Source organism: Kogia breviceps, chromosome 13 (genome assembly GCF_026419965.1).
Source record: "Kogia breviceps isolate mKogBre1 chromosome 13, mKogBre1 haplotype 1, whole genome shotgun sequence".
In the NCBI taxonomy this organism is placed as follows: domain Eukaryota; kingdom Metazoa; phylum Chordata; class Mammalia; order Artiodactyla; family Physeteridae; genus Kogia; species Kogia breviceps.
Window position 1 is genome coordinate 59,147,054 of NC_081322.1, and position 24,765 is coordinate 59,171,818.

At 35.5% G+C, this 24,765-nt stretch overlaps 1 protein-coding gene across 9 annotated transcripts in view; it reads left to right on the plus strand.

Moving 5' to 3' along the window:
- LAMA2 (laminin subunit alpha 2) overlaps positions 1-24,765 on the plus strand; it is a 608,480-nt gene that overhangs the window by 406,991 nt on the left and 176,724 nt on the right. For all 9 annotated transcript variants that reach the window (XM_059083775.2, XM_059083777.2, XM_059083778.2 and 6 more), the window contains 8 exons: positions 380-560; positions 3,403-3,539; positions 14,746-14,982; positions 16,628-16,771; positions 18,465-18,644; positions 18,753-18,941; positions 19,024-19,157; positions 23,321-23,438. In XM_059083775.2, coding sequence (XP_058939758.1) covers positions 380-560; positions 3,403-3,539; positions 14,746-14,982; positions 16,628-16,771; positions 18,465-18,644; positions 18,753-18,941; positions 19,024-19,157; positions 23,321-23,438 — 1,320 coding nt within the window. The remainder of the gene's footprint in view (positions 1-379; positions 561-3,402; positions 3,540-14,745; positions 14,983-16,627; positions 16,772-18,464; positions 18,645-18,752; positions 18,942-19,023; positions 19,158-23,320; positions 23,439-24,765) is intronic.

Here is a 24,765-nt window from a genome sequence, read left to right on the forward strand (position 1 = left end):
TAATAAAATCTGAAAATAATCAATTCAGATTATTAGGAATGAAACAAGAAAAATATTTAATTAAATAGAAATGCCACCCTCGCTTATTTCCACATTGCCTTTAGAGAGGTGTAGGGAAACACTGGTGAAAATATAACAGACAATAATAGTGCCCTAATTCTTCCAATAATCTCGATAGAATTTCAAAGTAATTGAACTTTTCTCTTGGACATTGTAGAAAAGGTCCATTGGATTAAATGACAGCCCAGTTGTCATAACATCACTGAAGAACCTGGATAACCCCAGGCTCCTCTTTTCCCACCTGATCTTACCGTGCATCTTGTGCCATCGTGAATTAATTGATTTAAATGTAATTTTTCTCTTTCCTCTTCTATGCCAGCCTGAAACCTTTGGCCTCCAATCAGCAAGGGGGTGTATTCCCTGCAACTGCAATTCCTTTGGGTCTAAATCATTTGACTGCGAAGAGAGTGGTCAGTGTTGGTGCCAGCCTGGAGTAACAGGAAAGAAATGTGATCGCTGTGCCCACGGCTATTTCAACTTTCAGGAAGGAGGATGCACAGGTCTGTAAATGAGACTAAGCTCCATGCATTCATTATCTGCTTTTGGTGTTTAAGCATCTGTAACAGTTGGTTCTACAAGGTTCCCAGAAGTTAAGGGAAATACACTTTGACAACAAGCAAGTATTGATATATAATGCAAATAATATTTAACTTAACATATATATATATATATTTAAAATAAATTAGATGAAATACATTGCAGTTTGAAACACTGCCCCATAAATAACTGTGCTTGCAATAAAAATCCATCAGCAGGTCCCAGTTCTGCTGTCTCCCTCCCCTTCTGTGACCTCTATTCAGCCAGTCACTCAAAGGCTACTGCAGCTTGAAAGTCAGATGTTCAATTTTTCTGGTGCCAATGTTACCTTCGTTTAAACACTGCTCGCAAGCTAATCCAGTTCAACTTTTCCTTTTCCTATTGCGAAATTGGTACAAGGATCAGGGAAGTTAATATCTTTCTCTGGTACAAAAAAAAAATGTTTTCATCTACTTCCAGGTGCCTTGAAAACTGTGATGTTCTGAGAGAGAAATAGATTGGCTCTAGATATTTGTCAGTTTCTGAGAAATTGCAAGCCAGGTTTTCTAACCATGGCTCCCTCAAGCAGTGTTCTCCTATGTCCGGCCACAGCCTTCCTACAGATCCTGAATGAAGAAAATAGGAATTAGCACACTACAGATGAAAGTAAAGATTGAACATTTGCCTTAATTTTATGCCACTAAGTTGGAATTGACCCCTATTCCAACAGTCACTAGGTTGAATATTACCCGTGTTTTTACTAAACTCACTGATGCAACATTGATGGTACTCTTACACTCACAGCACCATGATAAATACATGGCAAGATTTTAAGATACTGTTATTGACTACTGTAGCAAATTTATGTGAGAAGTGGCAGGAATAATATTTAAAATTCTTTTAAAAGCCAATAGCTTTCAGATGTTCTCAACCACTTCCGATGTATACAGGTTTTATCATAAATTCAGCCATTATAAGTTATTCTGAATATTGTAATTACAGATCCTCTAAGAATCTATATATGATCTCTAAGCCAATATCTGTATATACTAAAAAATTTATAGAGCTGCATTTAAAAATATACTCTGTTCTTTATAAACACAACTCTCACTAGCTTTCACTGAACCTGAATTGATGAAAAAGTACTACACATTCAAATATATCCACTACCAGAAATTATAAATACCAAAAAAATTATTCAAAATTATGAAACAGTGATAACATTTTAGAAATGCAAACTTGGTAGCATTCGAACCTGGAGAAGCAGAACAGAAGTAAAAATAGCACAGGACAGGCAGGGTAGCAGTATGGTTGAGAACATGACTCTCACCAAAGAGCCTGGATTTGTTTAGTGACTCCACCAGCAACTAGTTATATGACCTTGACTGAGTGACCTAGCCTCACTGTCTCTCTGCAAAATTTATCTATTAAGTCAGGAAAATAACAGTATCTACCTCACTGGGGTTTTGTAAGAATTAGTTGAGTTAGTGGCTATAAAAGATTCAGAGTAATGCCTGGCACTAAAAGTGCTATGTAAGTGTTTATTATCATCATCATCATCCTTATCATTTTTGTTTATTAATATTATCAATTGTGATAAACATTCTGTTTGGGTAGGGAAAACTCGCTAACTACTCAAGTCTTCCTATCCAGTGTTGTGCTACCATTGAAGAACTACTTAGAGAATTTCTACTTGCAAGTAGATTGTAACTGTCCCAAGACATTCTTTAGCACATAAGTTTAAACTTAATGTGAAATATGTTTCATCTTAATAAAGGGTATATATAAAAGAAATCCTTTGGCTTAAAATTAGCAACAACAATAATAAAAACAACAGCTAACATTTATGTCAAGCATCGTGCTAAGCATTTTTCACAGAGGGATAGAATGCTGTGAGCAATGATAATTGTGATCCCTTGAAAAGCGAACTTAATCAAATAAACGAAACGTATTTTTAGAAAGATTTAATCAACATATAACTAATTAAAGATTTCTCATAGCATTAGTCTTCTATTTGAATCTGAGTATTTGATGGTATTTTTCTCTTTCACTTTTTTGATACGAAATGCTGCACTAAAGTATACTCAGCAACTGAGTCAACTATAGCTAATAAGTGGCTTGCACTCCTTGTCTTGAATAGCTTTGAGGATCTTCTCAAATCTTTTTTTTTTTCCTTCAGATCTTATTTTTGCATTCTTTGAGAAAGTGCAATGGATAGGGATGTTTGCACTCTTCATATATCATATCATAGCTAGGAAAATGAAAAATCCATTGAAAAGAAAGAAATAAGGCAGGTGGTAAATGAAACTCAAAAAATATTTTTATATGTAAATATATTTCTGTAGTTCAACTATTTAAAAAATATTTGCAAAACTGAAATATCCTGATGTCATTTTAATTAAATGTACAATATACTGAATTTAGGAAGCTTATTGTTTTTATTGCAAATCTGAGTCAACAGGAAGGAAATATTAATCTATACAACACAGAAACATTAGTTATGAACTTAAATATAGAAACAGAATTGTAACCTTGATAGTATCTATATATAAGGGAATACAGTTAACAGGGAATCTGATATATCAGTTCTTTTTATCCTTAATCAAAAAGCAAAAATGTTTTACCCTTTAAAATCATTAAATGAAATTCAGTATATATTTATTGAAAAACACCTCTGAAATACACTGTACTATAATATAAAACATGAATGAGGTGAGTCATTTTCAAGGATCTTTAACCAAATAAGACAACACAAATCGCAAAAAAAACAACACAAACACTTTATATCAAATTATTTTTTTCTTTTTTATCCTTTCACCTGTGAAGCTTGTGACTGTTCCCATCTGGGTAATAATTGTGACCCAAAGTCTGGTCGATGCATTTGCCCACCCAATACCATCGGAGAGAAATGTTCTAAATGTGTACCTAATACCTGGGGCCACAGCATTACCACTGGTTGTAAGGTGAGTGAATTGCTTTATTTCATCTCAATGTCTTTTAAGGATTTCTATTTTGGTAGACCTCAGTAGTCTGGCATTTCAAAAGTCAATATTATATTACAAAACAATACAGAACTATCACTATAGCACACTTGCTGGTATTGATCAGTATCTTATATTTTACTTGTGGGAAAGACACTCATCCATGATACTTACAAAAAAAAAAAAAAAAGGAGGAAAAAGAACCAAAAATTCTAAAATAAAACCGGAAACATCTATAACTTCATACCTACACACAATGAATATATCTGCAAAGTAAAAGGAAATTAAGAAAGAATTTAAAGAATTTGCCAAAAATCCATAAGAATTTCCCCCAACTTATTACCTAGGTGTCAGTTTTCAGGAAGTAGGTGAGAGGATTCTGAAGAGTCATATAAACAACCTTTAGCTTACAAAACTACCCATTTTTTTTCCATGAGTGGACCATAGAAAGTGGTGTGACCAGACTCACATTCAGAGAAATCTATACAGCTTCAGGGTAGAAGGCTGCTTGTAAGGCCTTTGCAGAAATGTTGGTGAGAGTTGACAGAGGTTTGGCCCCAGTCAATTATCCACTAGCATTTAGGCGGCAAGCTAAGTTATAGAACTCCTAGACTCATATGGCCTGCTGAACTCGTGTATTTAGGGGGTAAGACATAGAAGGCCTAGGGATGCCTGCCAGGTTTTGCTTTGCAACAGGTGATCATATCATTTACTGCCAGAGGGATTATAGGAGGAGATGCAAGTTCAAAAAGGAAAGGTGATGAGTTTGGGGGGTTTTGTCAGCTTTTTGTGAGACTTTAATTAAATAAAACACAATTCACCTATTTAAAGTGAGGAGTTTTGATCAATGATTACAGTTATATAACCAACCCTTGTGCTCCATTGCAGTCTACTTCCCCTCCCCCCCACCCCCAATCAGCACCAGGAAACTACTCTTTTCATTCTATCACTATAGTTTTTCCATTTCCACAAACTCACATAAATATAGTCATATTCCATGCTGTTGTTTGGAGGGTTTTTTTGTTTGTTTGGGGGGATTATTTTTAGTTTGGCTTCCTCTACTTAGTATAATGCTTTTGTAATTCATCCATCTGTTATATTTTATCAGTAGTTCTTTTTAATTGTTTAATAATTTTTCATTGTATGATATGCTATGACTTGGGTCATTTCCAGTTTGGTCCTATTATGAATAATTTTGCTGTGACCATTAGTGTATAAATGTCAGAAGCAGGTGTGTAGACACATTTTCATTCCTCTTCACAAGAACACTCCACATCCCTGCCCGTACTCAAGATTCTAAGTCTTTTTTTTAATTTTAAGCATTCAATTGGGTGTGTATTCATATATTTGCATTTCTTTTTTTTTTGTCCAGTGATATTAGGAATAATTGTGATTTTTTTTGTCAGTTATATATCTTCTGGGTGCCTATTTAAATCTTTTGCCTATTTTTATTTGGGGTTGTTTGTTTACTTAGTAATAAGTTGAAAGAGTTCTTTGTATATTCAGGATACTAGCCCTTTAATACATCTAGTTCTGCAACTGTTTTCTCCTAGTATATGACTTGCTTTTCAATTCCTCTAAGTATCTTTAATTTTTATAAAAATTAGTTTATTATTTTTTTCTTTGATGGTTCATGCTTTTTATGGTCCATCTAGGAAGTAAATTTATATTTCTTAAAGGTCTGAAGTATCTCTCCTGTGTTTTCTTCAAGAAGCTTTACAGTTTTATGTCTTAAATTTGGGTCCATGTTCAATTTTCAATATTAATTTTTATATATGGTGTGAAGTAAAGGTCAAAATTCACCTTTTTTCTGGATGTCCAATTTTTCCAACACCAATTGTTGAAAAGGCTATCTTATTTTCCCCATTGAATTACTTTGATTCCTTTGTCAAAATAAACTGACCCTATATGCGTTCACACATTTCTGGACTCTATTCTGTTTCATTGATTTATGTCTATCCTTACGCCAACAGCACACTGTCTTGATCACTGTAGCTTTCTAGCAAGGAATGAAATTAAGTGGTATAAGCTCTCCAACCTTGTTCATCATTTCCCATACCATTTGGTTACATTGAATCCTTGGCATTTCCATAAAAATTGACAGCTCAGCTTGCCAATTTCTTTCTAAAAAGCCTGCTAAGATTTCATTGGGATTATGTTAAATCTACAGGTCAATTTGGGAAAAATTGACATTTTAAGAACATCAGATCTTCCAGTGTATAAACATGGCATAACTTTCCATTTAGTTAAGTCTTTATCATTTTCCTCAACAATGTTTTATGGGTTTTGGTGTGCAAGACTTGCATGTGCATTATTAAATTTACTGTTGTATTTCATATTTTTGATGCAAATGCTATTATTTGTTCCATTTCAGTTTCCAATTGTTTGTTACTAGAATAGAAAAATACAATTATTTTTATACATTAACATACATATACTGCAATCTTCCTAAGCTTATTAGTTTTACTTGCTTTTTGGTAGATTCATTAGGATTTTTTATCTAGACAATAGTGTCATCTGCAAATTGAGTTTTACTTCTTCCTCTCCAATCCATATAAGTTTTATTTCATTTTCTTGACCTACTGCAGTAAATTGTTGACTAGAAGAAGTTGGAGCAAACATCTTTGCCTCATTCCTTATGTTAAGTAGAAAGCATCCAGTCTTTTTATAATTAAAACATAATTAAGAATGATGTTAGCTATATTTTACTTATAGATGCTCTTTATCAGTTTTAGGATGTTTCTCATGTTCCTAGGTTGCTAAGAACTTTTGTCAGGAATGTGTGTTCAATTTTGTCACATGAATTTCTGCAGCTATTGAGATGATCATATGATTTTTCTTTTTAAGCTGTTAATATGGTGAATCATATTGATTGATTTTCAAATGTTGATCCAACTTTGTAATCCTCAGATAAACCCTGCTTGATCATGGGGGATTATTCTTTTAGAATTATTTTAGATTATGTTTGCTAGCATTTTGTAAATGGGTTTTGGATCTACATTCATAAGGAATATTGATTTATATTTTTCATAGTCTTGTTTTCCAATTTTTCGTATTGGGGTACTGCTAGCCTCATGAAATAGATTGGGAAGTATTCCCATCACATAATTTCTGAAGAATTTACATAATCGATGAAATAGAAAACAAAAATACTCTAGAAAAAAGTCAGTGAAGCCCAAAACTAATTCTTTGGAAGGATTAATAAAGTTGACAATACTCTAAGAAGATTGTTCAAGAAAAAAAGAGAGAAGAAACAAATAAAATCATGAATAAAGAAGGGGACATAACTATAGATCCTATAGACATTAAAAGAATAATATGGGAATAATCTGAACAACTTAAAACAATAAATTTGATAACATTAAATGAACTGAATGGAGGAATGTTTTCAAAGGTTTATTTTAACATCCCTTTTTTTTTTCTTACTTTGAAGTTAATTTGCCTTTGCGTTTCATGTTTCTTAAGGTGAAAACTTAGATTATTGACTTGAGATCTTTCTTCTTTACTAATATAAACACTTCATATTATAAATTTCCTTCCAGGCACTACTTTAATTGTATCCCATACATTTTAATATGTTATGTCTCAATTATCATTGTTTAAAATATTCTTACTTATTTTATTTTTAATCCAATGATTATTTAAAAGTATGTTCTTTAATTTGCAAATATTTAGAAGTTTTCAAGATCTCTTTCTGTTATTGTCATCTAGTTCTGTATTGGTCTGAAAACATAATTTGTATTTTTTAGTCCTTTTGAATATATAGAGATTTGTTTTTTGTCTCAGAATCGTATCCATTTTGATTAACATGTGTCCTTGAAAACAAGGTGTGTTATGTTCTGGCGTCGTTGGATAAAATCTTCTATAAAAGTCAATTATCTTTAATGATTTTTACGTCTGCATGTTTTCTCAATACCTGAGGGTGTTGAGCTATACCTGTGACCTATTTCTTCTTTCAGTTCTCTCGGGTTTTGATTCATGTATTTTGTAGCAGTGATATTAGGTGTATGCTCATTTAAGATGAATCTCTCTTTTTGAAAAATTGATGCCTTTATCATTATGAAGCATCCCTGTTTATCCATGATATGTTCCTTGTTCTGAAGTATACTTTTTTCTGATACTCATATAGCTATTCTGTCTTTCTTCTGATTGGTGTTTTTGTGGTTGTATACATTTTTAAACATTATCATTTATTCCATCTCTTTTAAAAAATAGTTTAATGTGTTTCTTTTAGGTAACATATATCTAAATTTGTTGTTTATCTTATCTTAATGCTTCAGCCTCTTAATTCAAGTATTTAAATCATTTCCACTTAATGTAATTATCAGTCTGAATGGGTTAAATCTACATTTTGCTATTTGCTTTATATTTGCCCTATCTGCTCTTACCTTCATTTTTCTTCTTTTTCTACCTCACTTTGGACTGAGTAATTTTTTATAATTACATTTTATATTCACTTTGACTTCTTAGCTCTACTTATTTATTTTATATTTTTGTCTTTGTCTAGGGACATACATCTTTAACTTTTCCTAATGTACCTTAAAATAATGTTTTACCACTTTACATTTAACATAAGAAACTTATAAGGGTAAACCTCTAATTTTCTTTCTTATCTTTATGCTATTGTTGTCATATAGTTTACTTCTATATATTATATGTCCCACAATATAATCTTATGATTTTGATTTAAATAATCAATTATTTTTTCAAAAGGAGAAAAAACTTATTTTCTGTTTTTCTATATAAATATCAATTCCAGTTCTCTTTATGCCTTTGGGTACATCCAAATTTCTATTATTATTATTATTATTATTTCTAGTATTTCAGGTCTGCTGACAATGATTCTTTCAATTTTTGTTACCAAGAAGTCTCTATTTCTCCTTCATTTTTCAAAGTTATTGTTTCTGAATATATAATCCTAAATTCTGTTTTTCATCAATTTGATTATGTTGTCTTTTTGTAGTCACCTTATATTCATTTCTCAGGGGGTTAGTTGGACTTGGATCTGTGGGATTGCAGACTTCATCAAAGTTGGAAGTTTTCCAGCCATTATATCTTTAAATTTTTGTTTGTTTTTCATCCCCATTGTCTCCTTCTGGAACTCATTATGTATGTGTTGGACCACTTGATATTTTCCCACAGCTCACTGAAATTCTGTTTATTCTTTCATTCTTCTTTTTTCTATATTCTTCATTTTTGTTAGTATCTGTTGTTAGGTGTTGAAATTCACTGATTTTATTTTCTTCTGTAGTATCTAATCTGTTGTTAATCCAGTTGCTAGTCTTTTTTCATTTCAAATATGTATCTTTCATCTTTAAATTTCCTTTTGGATCTTTTTATATCTTTCATTTCTCTCCTCCTTATATTCACATTTTCATTTATCCTTGAGAATATTTATAAATATTGGTTTTTGTAAGGTAGTTTTCTGCTAATTACATCACTTGTTTTATTTCAAGATCATGCTTACTGGTTGATTTATTTTTCCTGGTTATGAACTATATTTTCTTGCTTCTTTGCGTGACTGGTGATTTTTATTTGGATGCCAGATGTTGTACATTTTTTCATTGTTGCACATTAGATTTTGCTGTATTCCTTTAAAGAGAGTTGAACTTTATCCTGGCTATCAGGTTAGTTACTCACCGATCACTTGAATCCTTTTGATGCTTGCTTTTAAATTTTATTAGGAAAGGTCCAGAGCAGCCTTTAATCTAGGAATCACTTAGCCCTACTACTAAGGGGCTAAATACATTGAGAACACTACCCAGTGCATTACTATCTGTTCACTCTGGATATTGGGATTATGAATTATTCCAAGCTTTCTGTGGACCCTAGGAATTTTTCAGCCTCAGGCTTTCCAATTATTTTTTTCTCCAACCATGTAGAATTTCATTCCATGCATGCATAGATCAATACTTAGCCAACGACTCAAGGGAACCCTTCTGCATATCTCTGGAATTTTCTCTCTAACCTCCTTCTTTTTGGACACATATTCTACTTGTCTTCCATAAATTCTAATTGCCTCAGCTTCTTCAAACTCTTTGCTGTTTCTCAATTCAGCTATAGTTTTGGACTTTATTTGGTTTTCCCCTCTTTGGGTTGCAGACTAGACTGCCTTTATGTTCTAACTCATTTGTTTTCCTTCTCTCAAAAATCACAGTCCTTCGCTTTCTGTTATCCAATGTTTGAAAACAGTTATTTCTTGGTTTTTATTTGTGTATGTGTTTTGTTTTTAGTTTTGTAGTTTAACAGATTAAAAGAGAGGAGATAAACCACGTTAAGTGCTCTAAAAACTAAGAGACTGTTTAAAAAGAAGGAATATTCTTTAGTGCATAGTGCAACACAAAGGTCAAGTAAGATTAGGGCTGAACTGTGTCCATTAAATTTAAGAGCTATAAATAACGGCATTTTTGATGTTAGTGAGAGCCATTCCAGTTGATCACATTGGACTGAGAAATAGTGGAACACAATGACCAAGTGTGGCCTGTTTGACTCCATGGTAGTACTCTATAGAGATGTAAACTATTATTTTCTACTGAGTTAGCACACATGTAGACTGTAACCATTCTTACATATATGATAAAATATCTGAATACATTCGTCTAGAATACACTGATCTAGAGGAAAACAAGAGTATTGGTGACTGTTCAAGGAAGCGCAGATACATGTCTTCAGTTTGACATGTGATTAAATTAAAAACTGGACAGGATGCTCATTTTTCTATTGTCAATAGCACTATTAAGTTTGAAGGTCCATGGAGCTACATTTTTGGAAGCAAAACAAAAATTTCTCAAGAGTTCCAAAGATTTTTGATGAGTATGAACAATGTTTTAAGTTTCTATGACTGACATTTTGCATTTTCAACCTCAAATCCAAGCATCTTCCCCATCGCTTGACTCATGAATAAGTTGTACATAAACTTAAGAGGGTTCCATGTTATCTACAAAATCCTATGATGTGGCCAACCTCTAATGAAACTCCTGAAATTGAAGCTGATGCTTAATGTTCAGGATGTAAATCAGGACAGAATGTAGACCAAGTTTTTTTTAAGCATTTGTATGTTTGATACCATTATATTTACTGATGATTGAATAAGCATTATGTTGACTGATGTCGATCAAAATATTTTGATTACTTTGAACCACTGTTAAAAATCTAAATTTCTGAATAGCTAGACACTTCATCATTATGAATAATTACAAAAAATTCATACAACCCTCACAAATATTTATAAGCATGTATCCTACTATTTAAAAATCTTGAATGATTATAATCTAAATGAACAGTGATTTGAGATTTATAGCTTTCATTTATTTGTGTCATGGATAATTTCTCTGTGCTGAGGTGTGAGCACACACATCATCTGAGCTTTTATTGAACTAGAATACAAAGCCTGCCATCTTTCACTAGCAGAGGAATAGCGCATAAATCCTTTATTGCTAAACAAACATTACATCTAATTATGATTTACGTTTCATGTTGGCTATAGTACTGTCTAAACATATGGTTAATGGTCTCTTTTATTCTCTACTATAACTTCCTGAATAAACTCCCTGATTTGGAAAGGTCCCAATGTCTATCTGTACTGTTGACTAGTCTTTAAGAATTAATGCTTTTGTTTTATAATAATAAATTTGTAGCAGACATTTCATATTTTAGTTCAAGTCTAAAGACCGTTATTTTAGTTAATAAAGTCTAAGACATCTATTTTAGTTAAGTATCTCTATCTCATAAAACAATTTTTAACGTTATTACATGATTGTAGTTTCCATAACATATAATTTTCTCTTTTTGATTATGGTCAGTTTTGTTTAAATGAGTCAAGGAAAAATTATTTAAAGGAATAAGTCAGTCATCCTTATTTTGAATTCTCATTCTACATCTGATATTCTATAAAGACGAGTTACTTGGGGGGATGGCAATTGTTTGTTCTATGCTTTGGAAACTATGGCCATGTTTGTAGTATAATAAATAATCACATTTTAGATCTTTGAGTTTAAAATACCTTTTAGGGGCACCCCCTACTGCAGGCCTTTTTACTGGATAGCAATGAAAACAGAAAAATACTGAACCAGAAAGACACCAAAAATAAGGCCAGGTGATATTTTAATATCAGAATCTGGGAAAATATTTCACCAAACATTTCAACAGGGAAGAGATAATAGATGGAAAGCTGGTGATGGTACATCACATCCTGGAAAGTGTTGTCCCGTAAACAAACTGCTGGCAGGAGTAGAAGCAGGAATAGCCCTAGTAGAAGTGGGTATAAAAATTAAGCTGAGCAATGAAAGTGTGAGAAATGCAGAGTGAGATCCAGCCAGACTTGGATCTGGAAATTTGGCAAGTTGTTTATGCATATGAGTATGCCACAGAGCTGTAGATCTGAGATGGATAATTAACAGAAAATCACCAAAAAGAGGTCATAGACTAAGTACAAATCCTGTATGGTGGCAAACTCAGACACAGAGGCAGGTGGTACTCACTTGGGAAACAGAAACCACACTAGTTGTTTAAACAGGGAAAGTAGAATATAAAGAATTGTTAACCGGTAAAAGGATAAAAGAGGGATATAAAATGTCCTGAAGTAGTAGGTACAAAAGAGTAGCTACTACTTCCAGGGTGAGGAGTGGTGGACAATAAAGGAACCAAGGGCTAGGGGAAGGCATCTCCCTGCCCCCGACTCCCAACAAGGCTTAGGTTCAGACATAGTTGAAATGAATGTGGCTACCACAGGAATGCATAGCCTGCTGGTGGTAAAACACAAACAATAATAATAATACACAAAACTTGCCAGAGTTTGTGGGCAAGTGTTGGTCTATAGACGCTACCCATCATTGCTGGAGGATATGGGTATGCTGGAGCTACTTAGAAGCAGCCTGTTGTGGTCAGAGCTTGTGTGCCGACCTAAGCAGCCTAGGGGAGAGAGTGGCTTGATGGCATAGCTGGAATTCTTTCTGGGCCTCTGGGCTCCCATGCTAAATAATTAAATAATAATGATGGCAATAGTAATGAAGAACAAAACCCCAGAACAGAAATGTCTTTTCATCGCTATGGCCTAATGAATAAGCCTAATGTTCTGCTACCTGGCCAGGGAGAAATGTCCACAGGGTCTAACTGCAGTATCACAAAGCAGGGCAAGGAGGAGTGAGATTAGAACTCAGAGACAGCAGAGTAATCACTGGCACAGCTGATCTGTGAAAATGATGTATTCCAAGACCTTGAATAACATTTAGAAATCCACTTTGAATTTTAATTAAAATGCAAGGAACTATGATCTCTAAATCAGAAACAGAGAGCCTTAAGCAGTAGGAGACGAAGAGACATGTGGATGGCAATTGAAGATGGCTGATGAGATGAGATAAAGAAATTATTGAAAAGAAGCTAAAGATGCAGCAGTGTAATTAAAATAAGTATTGGTGGTATATATATACAACAGAATTTTCATGGTGTCGAATGGAAGGGACAAAATGGAGAACAAATTTGAGAGGCAAATAGGGAAGAGACTACAGAAAACAGTAGTATATTATTGATTTGGCAGACAGACAGAAATGATGTACTTTAAGAATTATAAGTGATCCTGAAGAAGAATATTGGTAAATTAGAACAGAAGTAAAAATCAGAAACAAATTTGAAGAAATAGCACTGAATTAAAGAACAGTTTTATTCTCAAACTGAAAGAACTCACCCTGTTCCAGTAAATTAATTTTTAAAAAGACTCAAGCTTTTAAAAATTCTAGCAAAACTTGGCATCATTTTATTTTATTTTTAAAATTTTTTATGTTTTTAATATTTTTTAACATCTTTTTTGGAATATAATTGCTTTACAATGGTGTATTAATTTCTGCTTTATAACAAAGTTAATCAGCTATACGTATACATATAACCCCATATCTCCTCCCTCTTAAAATAAAAAGCTGCTTAAACATGAATATCAGAAGGAAAATAAAAAGATATCTTGACTTAGTAGCTTGATCCCCTTCTGTGCTAGTTTCCTTGTCCCAGAAATACATTTTGTACTGTTTTGTTAGTTGAGTTTTATGTGTCTCAAGAGGTGGTGGATCTGGCACTTCCTTGGCAGCATATTTCACAGTATAATAATCTTAATAGCTTCAATAATGTGGAATGTGTTTAATCCAGTCTTATTTGTTTGTATAGGTTAAAATTTTCCAAGGGCCTCTCATCACCCTAGCAATAGGAATTTTTTAATGGTCTCATCACTTTTTTTTTTTTTTTTTTTTGCGGTATGCGGGCCTCTCACTGTTGTGGCCTCTCCCGTTGCGGAACGCAGGCTCGGGACGCACAGGCTCAGAGGCCATGGCTCACGGGCCCAGCCGCTCCGCGGCATGTGGGATCTTCCCGGACCGGGACACAAACCCTTGTCCCCTGCATCGGCAGGCGTACTCTCAACCACTGCGCCACCAGGGAAGCCCCTCATCACTTTTTAACTGCTTAAACTTTTACCTTTTTTTTTTTTTTAGTGTTTAAAATAAAAGGTTTGGAATGAGCATTAAAAAAAAATTCTAGCAAAATTTCAAATTACATATATAAAGAGAAAATCCTATGCATATCTAGGAAGAAGAAGAAAGGTTACCAGCAAAGCACCTCAGATTGGGCTTTTCTGCAAACCTAACTCTAAAACACAACATCCTAGATATCACTTCTCCTCTAAATTCTCCCTGGCTTCCCCACATCTGGTTTGGTGCTTTTTATACGTTCTCATAGCACTTTGCATTTTCCCTATTATATCATGCTTATTCCACTGTGTTATATTTATGTATTTACTTCTCTCCCTACATTAGATTGTAAGGTATGTCTCCATACAATAAATGCTATAAAAATAAAATGATAAGGTAAAATGGCTTTGTCTAAAGCTCAATCTTTGAAGTAAGAAGTATTTGAAGAAAACCTATACCTAACTCCTGCTCACCACAAAGACAGAGAAAACACAGTTTCTTTCTTATTCAATAGCTTTATGGTTTCTGGACACTCATATATTTTAGTAAATGCAGGAAGCAATTTTAACATTATGTTCACTGATGTTTCCCAAGCGACTAAACTAGAACAGTACAAAGCATATAACAGACACATGATTAATGTGTGCTTAATGGAGGCATAGAAACATTAGAATTAAAATTTAAAGATATTGCCCATGAAATGGTGTTAATCATTGCTGTTTTTATCTCCTCCATAGCCTTGTAACTGCAGCTCGGTGGGATCCTTGGATTTCCAATGCAATATAAACACGGGGCAATGCAACTGTCGTCCCAAATTCTCTGGTGCAAAATGTACAGAGTGCAATCGAGGCCACTGGAACTACCCTCACTGCAATCCCTGTGACTGCTTCCTGCCAGGGACTGATGTCTCAACCTGTGATCTAGAGACTAAAAAATGCTCCTGTACCGATGAGACTGGGCAGTGTACTTGTAAGGTATGTGCTGCCGAAATTCAGTCAGGAAAAACCTTACTCAATTCTATTTCCATTGCTCAGTTTTAACTTCATTCAGTTATTTATTCCTGCATCATTAGACCAAACAGACAGACAAATGAAAATTCATTGCCAGACACAGTTTTTTTCTAGCATACAGCTAAGCACTGATTTTTAAGAACTGATTTTCAACCAAAACCCAACATATTTTTCTAGCTCGTATAAATAATATATTTTTGACAGTAAAGTTCAGTTTGTCTTTACATATTCACTTTGCTTCAACAAGAATAATGTGGGAGAGAAATAAAAGGTTCTCTTAAGCATCATCAGAGAAAATCACAGCTAAATGATAAGGTTTATTAAAAGAAAAATTTCTCCTCAAATTAATCCGCAATCACTGTACACTGAAAAATATATTTACTGCTGTGGAAGTTCAGTAAAATTTCATCATGTATAAGCACATTACAAACAGTAACTATATGCAAATTTCAGTCCTCATTAATATTGTTAAATGACGTAGGAAAGCAGCCAATTAAAAAGGGTAAGAAGGGCTTCCCTGGTGGTGCAGTGGTTAAGAATCCACCTGCCAACACAGGGGACATGGGTTTGAGCCCTGATCTGGGAAGATCCCACATGCCGTGGAGCAACTAAGCCCATGCGCCACAACTACTGAGCCTGCACTCTAGAGCCCGCGAGCCACAACTACTGAGCCTGCACTCTAGAGCCCATGAGCCACAACTACTGAGCCTGTACTCTAGAGCCCATGAGCCACAACTACTGAAGCCCACGAGCCTAGAGCCCACGCTCTGCAACAAGAGAAGCCACCACAATGAGAAGCCCGCACACCACAATGAAGAGTAGCCCCCACTTGCTGCAAAGCCTGCAACAAAAACCCAATGCAGCCAAAAATAAATTTTAAAAAAATAAATTAACAACAACAATAAAAGGGTTAGAAGGATTTTTTTCTTCCTTAGATATTTCTGGAAAATCAATCCCAGGATAAATGCAGTAAAGACTGTATTAGAAGTATCTTTTCAAGAAAAAATCTGTGCAGAGAGAGTCAGAAGAAACAGAAAGATGAAATCTAGTGAGTGGTTGTTAAGAGTCTTGAGAATTTAGGAAAATGGAAGGTTCTGCCATTAAAAGTCCTAGACAAAGCACAAAGTATGATGCTGCATTATTACATATGATAATTATGATTATACATTATACTTAATACATGCTATATGTGTGTATATACAGTATTCAATAATAATTATATAAATCTATATTTTAACATCCTGCCTGTTCTTTACAGCTTTGCATCACACCACTGTCTAGGAATCAATGTTTTTATTTTGCTTTCAAAATTCTCATGACTCTTTCATATTCCTCACAGTGGAATAATGGGAAATGTGCTGCTTCAATTTAAAAAACAGTATACAATATCCTTAGTAACGCATGTATTTATAAATAAAGCATTTTTTTAGACCTACGCCATGTTAACAAAGAGATTAACTACATATGCTATTTGAGATGTGAGTCTGATATTCAGCATTCTTTTATTTTTTGTTTCATTGTCTTTAAAATGTGCTCCTGTTATTCATTCTTGAGTTTATTTCTCTCACCATGTCACCGTATGGACTCGGGATCTCTCATCTTTCTTCAGGTGAATGTGGAAGGCATCCACTGTGACAGGTGCCGGCTTGGCAAATTCGGACTTGAGGCCAAGAACCCACTTGGCTGCAGCAGCTGCTATTGCTTTGGCGCCACTACTGAGTGCTCTGAAGCAAAAGGACTGATCCATACGTGGGTGAGTAAGGAACTGCTGAGCCATGTAATGGTATAATGTTAGTTCCTGCTGGTGTCTTTTAGCCAGGCACTGAGGAGTAGGAGGAAATGGCAAAACATTTAAGTAACCTTTTCCCCTGCGCACGTTTAGAACTGGTAGAGGGGCCGTGTGCCATTAAACAGTTGGAGTAAATATCGTTTTTATCCTGCCTTTAAAAGAGTTCATTTATTGCGGATAAGGAAATAGATGCCGAGTGAAAAAGGAAAACATTATAAGGGAAATGTTATGTTTGGGGATGGGAAGAAGCTGCCTTCTGAAGAGCAAGGGCACCAGAGCAGGAAGGTAGATGTGTGTTCATGCAGTAATGAAAACCAGAACTTGCACATTTAGTCCAACCAGCCTTAGAGAATCATTGCTCTTTAGGGTGGAAAAAAGTTCATTTTTGCCTTAATTTTCCTTTAACTCTTCCTACTTTTAAACTCTACTTATTGTTAGTGTAAAAGACCGGTTTTCACAGATGTTGTGGATTTCACTATGCAAACAAGTCAGAAGGGTTTATCCCCTCTCCTACCTGTTCATTGTGCACGACTTCTGTTTCTCATGAGAACACTTCATCAGAAGGGGATGGGGCTGCAGATAGACATGCAGTCTATCACTCTTTTTTTTTTAACATCTTTATTAGAGTATAATTGCTTTACAGTGGTGTGTTAGTGAATCAGCCATACATATACATATATCCCCATATCTCCTCCCTCTTGAATCTCCCTCCCACCCTCCCTATCCCACCCCTCTAGGTGGTCACAGAGCACCAAGCTGGTCTCCCTGTGCTATGCGGCTGCTTCCCGCTAGCTATCTGTTTTACAGTTGGTAATGTATATATGTCCATGCTACTCTCTCACTTCATCCCAGCTGACCCTTCCCCCCCTCCCCATGTCCTCAAGTCCATTCTCTGCATCTGCATCTTTATTCCTGTCCTGCCCCTGGGTTCTTCAGAACCTTTTCTTTTTAGACTCCATATATATATATATGTGTTAGCCTACAGTATTTGTTTTTCTCTTTCTGACTTACTTCACTCTGTATGACAGACTCTAGGTCCATCCACCTCACTCAATTTCATTTCTTTTTATGGCTGAGTAATATTCCATTGTATATATGTGCCACATCTTCTTTATCCATTCATCTGTTGATGGACACTTAGGTTGCCTCCATGTCCTGGCTATTATAAATAGAGCCTCAATGAACATTGTGGTATATGACTCTTTTTGAATTATGGTTTTCTTAGGGTATATGCCCAGTAGTGGGATTGATGGGTCATACGGTAGTTCTATTTTTAGTTTTTTAAGGCTGTATCAATTTACATTCCCACCAACAGTGCAAGAGGGTTCCCTTTTCTCCACACCCTCTCCAGCATTTATTGTTTATAGATTTTTTGATGATGGCCATTCTGACTGGTGTGAGGTAATATTTCATTGTAGTTTTGATTTGCATTTCTCTAATGATTAATGATGTTGAGCATTCTTTCATGTGTTTGTTGGCAAGCTGTGTGTCTTCTCTGGAGAAATGTCTCTTTAGGTCTTCCGCCCACTTTTGGATTGGGTTGTTTGTTTTTCTGATCTTGAGTTGCATGAGCTGCTTGTAAATTTTGGAGGTTAAGTTTAAAGGAGCCCTCCAAAGACTTAAACTCAGCCCCCTGCTGTGTTTTGATCCCATACAGGTGACTCTGAAGCCTGATCAGACCATTCTGCCCCTGGTGGATGAGGCGCTGCAGCACACAACTACCAGAGGCATCATTTTTCAACATCCAGAGATTGTTGCACACATGGATCTGGTGAGACAAGATCTCCATTTGGAACCTTTTTACTGGAAACTTCCAGAACAATTTGAAGGAAAGAAGGTAAGGACGAGAACTTTGAAGTCACGTGAGAACAAAATAAAATATTTTTTTAGAATAATGCTATTTGGAGATTTATCTAACTCATCACTCCTCATTCTGTTTTATCAGTTGATGGCCTATGGTGGCAAACTCAAATACACAATCTATTTTGAGGCTCGGGAAGAGACAGGTTTCTCTACATATAACCCACAAGTTATCATTCGAGGTGGGACTCCTAGTCATGTGAGAATGATCATCAGGCATATGGCTGCTCCTCTAATTGGCCAGTTGACAAGACATGAAATTGAAATGACAGAGGTAAGGTGGTTAGTTGTAGGGTGCCAGGATGCCAGTGATTTGCACTCGGTTTCGGCAAAGTGGTTTCTTTTCTTGTTAACAGAAAAAATGGAAATATTATGGTGATGATCCTCGAATCAGTAGAACTGTGACCCGTGAAGACTTCTTGGATGTACTGTATGATATCCATTATATTCTTATCAAGGCTACCTATGGAAATATCATGAGACAAAGCAGGTAAACTATAATGAATATCCAAGTTAATTTCTTATTCTAGAGTCTATAAGAGAGACCAGTAAGGCATCAGACAAGAAAGATTTAAAAGTTTGGTTAGGAGCTTCCCCAGTGGCGCAGAGGTTGAGAGTCCGCCTGCCGATGCAGGGGACACGGGTTCGTGGCCCGGTCCGGGAAGATCCCACATGCCGCGGAGCGGCTGGGCCCGTGAGCCATGGCCGCTGATCCTGTGCGTCCGGAGCCTGTGCTCCGCAACGGGAGAGGCCACAACAGTGAGAGGCCCGTGTACCGCAAAAAAAAAATTTTTTTCATAAAAAAATAAAAGTTTGGTTTGGGAGTGTGATGATAGAAGACTAGTCAAGGATGGCGTCCAGGTCATCTGGTGGAAATTACTGCCATTCCCTCCAAAAGGGAAACAGAATCAGAAGCAAGATTAAGGGGAAGAATATTGAATTGATCTTTGACATGGTGAATTTTAGATGTCAGGCAGAAATTCAGGAGAAGATGTCCTGCAGGGTAGAGAGAATTCACTGCTGTGCTATAAATAGGTTGCAGGATTGCTGAGAAGGTATCCTCCTTCAAGCGTCAGGGGAACCAGGCAGGGCCAAGTTGGTCCTGTCTCTCCCAACCATATGCATTCTCATCTGTTCACCCCAGTGTGCCATACTATATTGCCATTTTCCCTGTGCCTTATGATGTGAAAAGACTGGGAATCACATTGAATAGGAAAGTACACGAAAGAAGAACAAGAATGAATGTCATGAAAGCCAAAGGATGAGAATACCATAAGGGAGTAGGTATGGTTTTTTCGTATGACCCAAAGAGGACAATTAAAAGGAGGCTCTTTGAAACTGACACTTAGGATCACGCTGGTGACATTCATAATACCAGTTTTAGTGAAGTCCTGGGGCAGAAATAGTCTCAAGGTTTTGAGGAATGAATGGGATGCAGTGAACCTAATATTATGAATGTAGACTGTTGCTCTCCATGAACAAAATCATAAAAGGGAGGAATGAGGTCGTGTCAAATGTCAAGGGAGGATTGTTTAATCAGAGAGAGAAGTAAGCATGTTTATATACCATGGGGCTGGGGAAGGGGAGGAATTAGTAGCAAGATATAAATTAAAAAATGATAGAATAAAGAGAAAATAAATAATGGAGAAGCCAGGATACTTCAACATCATGAGTATACCTGAGGTCATGTACCTCAAGTATAAGGGAAAACGTATCTAATGAGATAAAATGGTGAACTGCACAGATGTAGCTAAATGTAACCATGGAGGCAGAAAGTTGAGTTCATACACATAGTCTCAACTTCTCTGGCATATTACCTTCTCTGTTGTGTCTATAAGAATATGAAATCAATAGATGTTTAGAAATAATCTTATATAACAAAATAGTAGATCAGTGCAGGACACAAAAGAAAACAAAATTATGAATCCTCTCATTGACAAACCAATGAATATAAAAATACCATGTTTCACTTCGTCCCAGCATGGACTTACATATACTACCATGGACATATATACACTCCCAAATGTAAGTTAGATAGCTAGTGGGAATCTGCCGCATAGCACAGGGAGCTCAGCTCGGTGCTTTGTGACCACCTAGAGGGGTGGGATAGAGGGGGGGAGGGAGATGCAAGAGGGAGGAGATATGGGAATATATGTATATGTATAGATGATTCACTTTGTTATAAAGCAGAAAAGCACCATTGTAAAGCAATTATACTCCAATAAAGATGTTAAAAAAATAAAATAAAAAATTTAAAAATTAAGAAAATAAAATAAAATACCTTAAAAAAATACCATGTTTCAAATGTTTACACTGTTAAACATGTAGCAGAAAATCCTTTCTTTGTTGCAGAAGATCCATATTGCTCTTCTGATTGTACCAAAAGTAGGGACCAAATCAAGGACCAAAATTTACTATTAAGTCTATATTGTTCTGATTTTTTTTTCATATTTCTCCTTTCTAACAGGAGATTCTTTGTTTTTTACAGTAGGTCCTTGTTGGTTATCTATTTTAAATATAGCAGTGTGTACATGTCAATCCCAAACAGGAGATTCTTTTATATGAAATAATTTTTAAAAACATATACCAAAATATCTTGTCAGTTATATTGTTAATTATTTTAGAATTTCAAATGTAAATTAGGTGACAGAAGCCAAAGCAGGTTTGCATGTCCTAGAAGACAGCAGGTTACTTTGTGAGTGTGAAAACATGTTATTTTGAAATTGTTCCATGCTTCAGTAAAAAAGTTTGGTAGTGTGCAGAACATTTTGTTAGTGGATCTGGTAGAAACAATGTTGTTATGCATTTTTCATTACGCTTTCTTTGCCTCTCTCACACCGATTCCACCTTCCTTCGCTGTAAGGTTGCTTTTTTCCCCATAAGTCTCTTTCTCTTATCACTTTATTTCATATACCTCACTAAATAATATCCTTTGGCTTAGGAGTTCCTTTTTTTAGACACTAGAGTAAGTAAATACTTCACTTTTTCTAGGCTCAATAAAAACTAGAGTGAACATCCAGTAACGATAAAAACAAATAAAACAGTGGATCAGCACTTGATTTTGTAAGACAGTGGAATTTTGACAAAGGTCAGAGATATGTTTGAGTCTTCCTCTCAGAGTAGTTAACACATAACCCTGCATCTTTATTCAGTTACAAATTTAAATAGTCTCAGAGGCAGAGAGTTTGTTATACACGTGGTTTGAGGTTCTGACTTTGTACATATTGCAATGCTGAAATTTTCTTTTTTCTTTGCTTTTGTCCTCTCTTACATTTATTTGAAGAACTTAACGACTTTGTTTTTCAGTATTCATTTAAATAGATGCCTGAGTTTGGCCAAACTCCTGATTCAAGCAAAACAGTTCCTCTCTGATTCCCTGAGGAAAAATAATGATGTGTTGCAGAAATGTCTGTTGCTAACACTATTCAGGTTTCACTTGGTTTTTAAATACTCACTAGTCTGTTGTGTGCATGCATGTGCCAGAGAAGGGAACGTGATGCTAGAAACTCCTCAGGTTATAAAATACCATGAGATACTAGCAGAGCTGACTTTGCAACAAACACCGAGTCACCTTCCTACGCCCTCAGAGAGCCCAGAGTCTTTCTTGTAGGACGGAAGTGGTTTATTTACAGATCACAACTGCTGTGCGTCCTATAATGAGGGGAGCATGAAATCTGAATTTTAACTGAACATGTGTTTCATAAAGCCTGGCTGGTCTTCAGATTGTAGATTACAACGGGAGCCAAGTCAGAATGCGCATTCATAATTCAGTGTCAATAAAACCTACCTATGCTTGTTATAAAGTTTATGATTCAAGCTCCTTAAGCTATTAGAGGTGCGTTTTATTGAAGCAAAACTATTCATTGTCTCGTTTAAAAGTTTATTTGCAGAACATTTCATGTTACCAGTTAGTCATGAAACAGTCTGAGTTTATGAACTGTGTAAATTTTTTAATGTATAATTTCAAATTATTACAAAGGATATCAACATTTTTATTGTGAATAATTTTTTTCAATTATAAGGACCTTTCCACCAATAGGAAGGGTGGGTTAAGTTACTTGTAGGATTTATTCAATAAAGTTAACAAAAGACTACTTTGAGAGGTTCTTTATCCTTGGAAAGTTATCAATATTACTAGCTTATGCTCAGTCGTTTCCTAGATGGTTTTCTAAAGTTCTTGAAAGGACGTTCAGAGATTCAAGAGCAAGAAATTGGGACCGCTTGCAAATTAAAAGCAATTTCACTAGTAACGACTGGAGATTTTCCAACAGGGAATGATGTTGGATGTCTGTTTGAAAGAATGAAAATGTCTAACTAATTGGCCATGTCTACCTGAAGCCACTCACATTTTTAAAAGTGGGAAGAAAACTCTTTATAATAACTTCTCAATAGGACATCAGACATCTGATTCCCTAAACACTTTATGATTTATGTGAATATTTTGCTAATGTGTAATCTCACCCTTTGAGGAAGCAAAGATGCTGGAATAAGATGTGGCACACGGAGCCCCTGGAGTTTAGCAGCTTCAAAACAATAGAACAAGTTTGTGGTTCTTGACAAAACCTTGAGAAGACCCTTCTTTCAGGATTGAGTGTTTGCTAGGTAAGCTTAATTGACTGGTACCCCCATCTAAGTATTTGCTCGCTGTTCCAGGATTTCTGAAATCTCAATGGAGGTAGCTGAACAAGGACGCATCACAGCAACGACTCCTCCAGCTCACTTGATAGAAAGATGTGATTGTCCTCCGGGCTATTCTGGCTTGTCCTGTGAGGTAAGCTGCCTCCAACTAACCTTCTTAAGCCCCGCTCAACCAGCCAAATGGAAATACTCCCAGGACCACCTTTACTTCAGTCAGTTTTACTTTCAGGCATACCCTCAACCTATTTTATCTGATCTTCCACTCACAATATGAGATGCAGTAAGAAGAGGATGATGTTATTGCTCCTTAGAAGTAGGAATCACAACTCAAGGGAAATATCTAATAAAAATTAAAAGATTTGTAAAAATATGAAACAGGAAATAAGAATGTTTTCTTAAGGCCCCTTTATTTTATCTGATCTGTTTTCTTGGCACATTTTCTGAACAGAGACATTTAAACTGCAGTGATTATGAGACAAGATTATATTGGGATTTGAAAGACTGTTTTTATATGGAACATGACAAAACTTAGGCAATAAATATCAGACTGTTCCCTTTAACATAGGCTTCTCAGAAGGGCATAAATTGTTCCAATAGTGCCACTGTCACTCAGTCATTATATTTTTAAAACTGCATTTTTTTACTTTCTAGGATATTCCTTTGACTATCTTCAGAATTGGTAAATCTTCTAGATCTTCATTTTGTGGAACCAATTTCAGTTTTACAAATATTAAATCTTAATAGGAAGAGTATGATCTAGGGAGAGGTGGAACTGCTGAAAAAGTGGCCTGGATTTGAATCTCTACTTCATCATATACTAAGACTGAGACCTTGTGCAGCTTGTAAACCTGCTTAAGCTTCAGCTGGTAGATCTCCAAGCCCCTGAGTAACTGCCACCACACTCACCCCTTCTCCTGCAGACCCTATAGTCCTCTCCACAGTGCAAAAAATAAAGGCTGGCCTGGGAGGGGCCTCCAGGACCTGCTCCAGCCCTACAGCATGGATTCTTTCCCCTTAGTCAGATTGGTTGGTGGCCACTACATACTAGTTAGATATTTTTAATATCTCCTGTACCTACAGCCGAAGAATCACATGAAGGCTAAATGAACTGGAATTTAAGCACTTATCACATTGCCTGGTAGTAGTCATAATAATAATAACCAAAGTCAATATGGTTAATAATATTATTAATGGAATAAGTGATTATAGATCTAATTATTGATTTATTTATAAATACAGTTGATCCTTGAACAACATGAGTTTGAACTGCCTAGTTCCACTTATGTATGAATTTTTTTCAGTAAATATACAGTGGACCCTCCACGGGTTTCTAGTCCACAGATCCAACCAACTGCAGATCAAAAATTCCATCCGTGGTTGCTTGAATCCACTAATGCTGTATCAGAGGATATGAGAGAGCTGACTCTGGGACTTAAGCATCGACAGAGACTCATGGAACT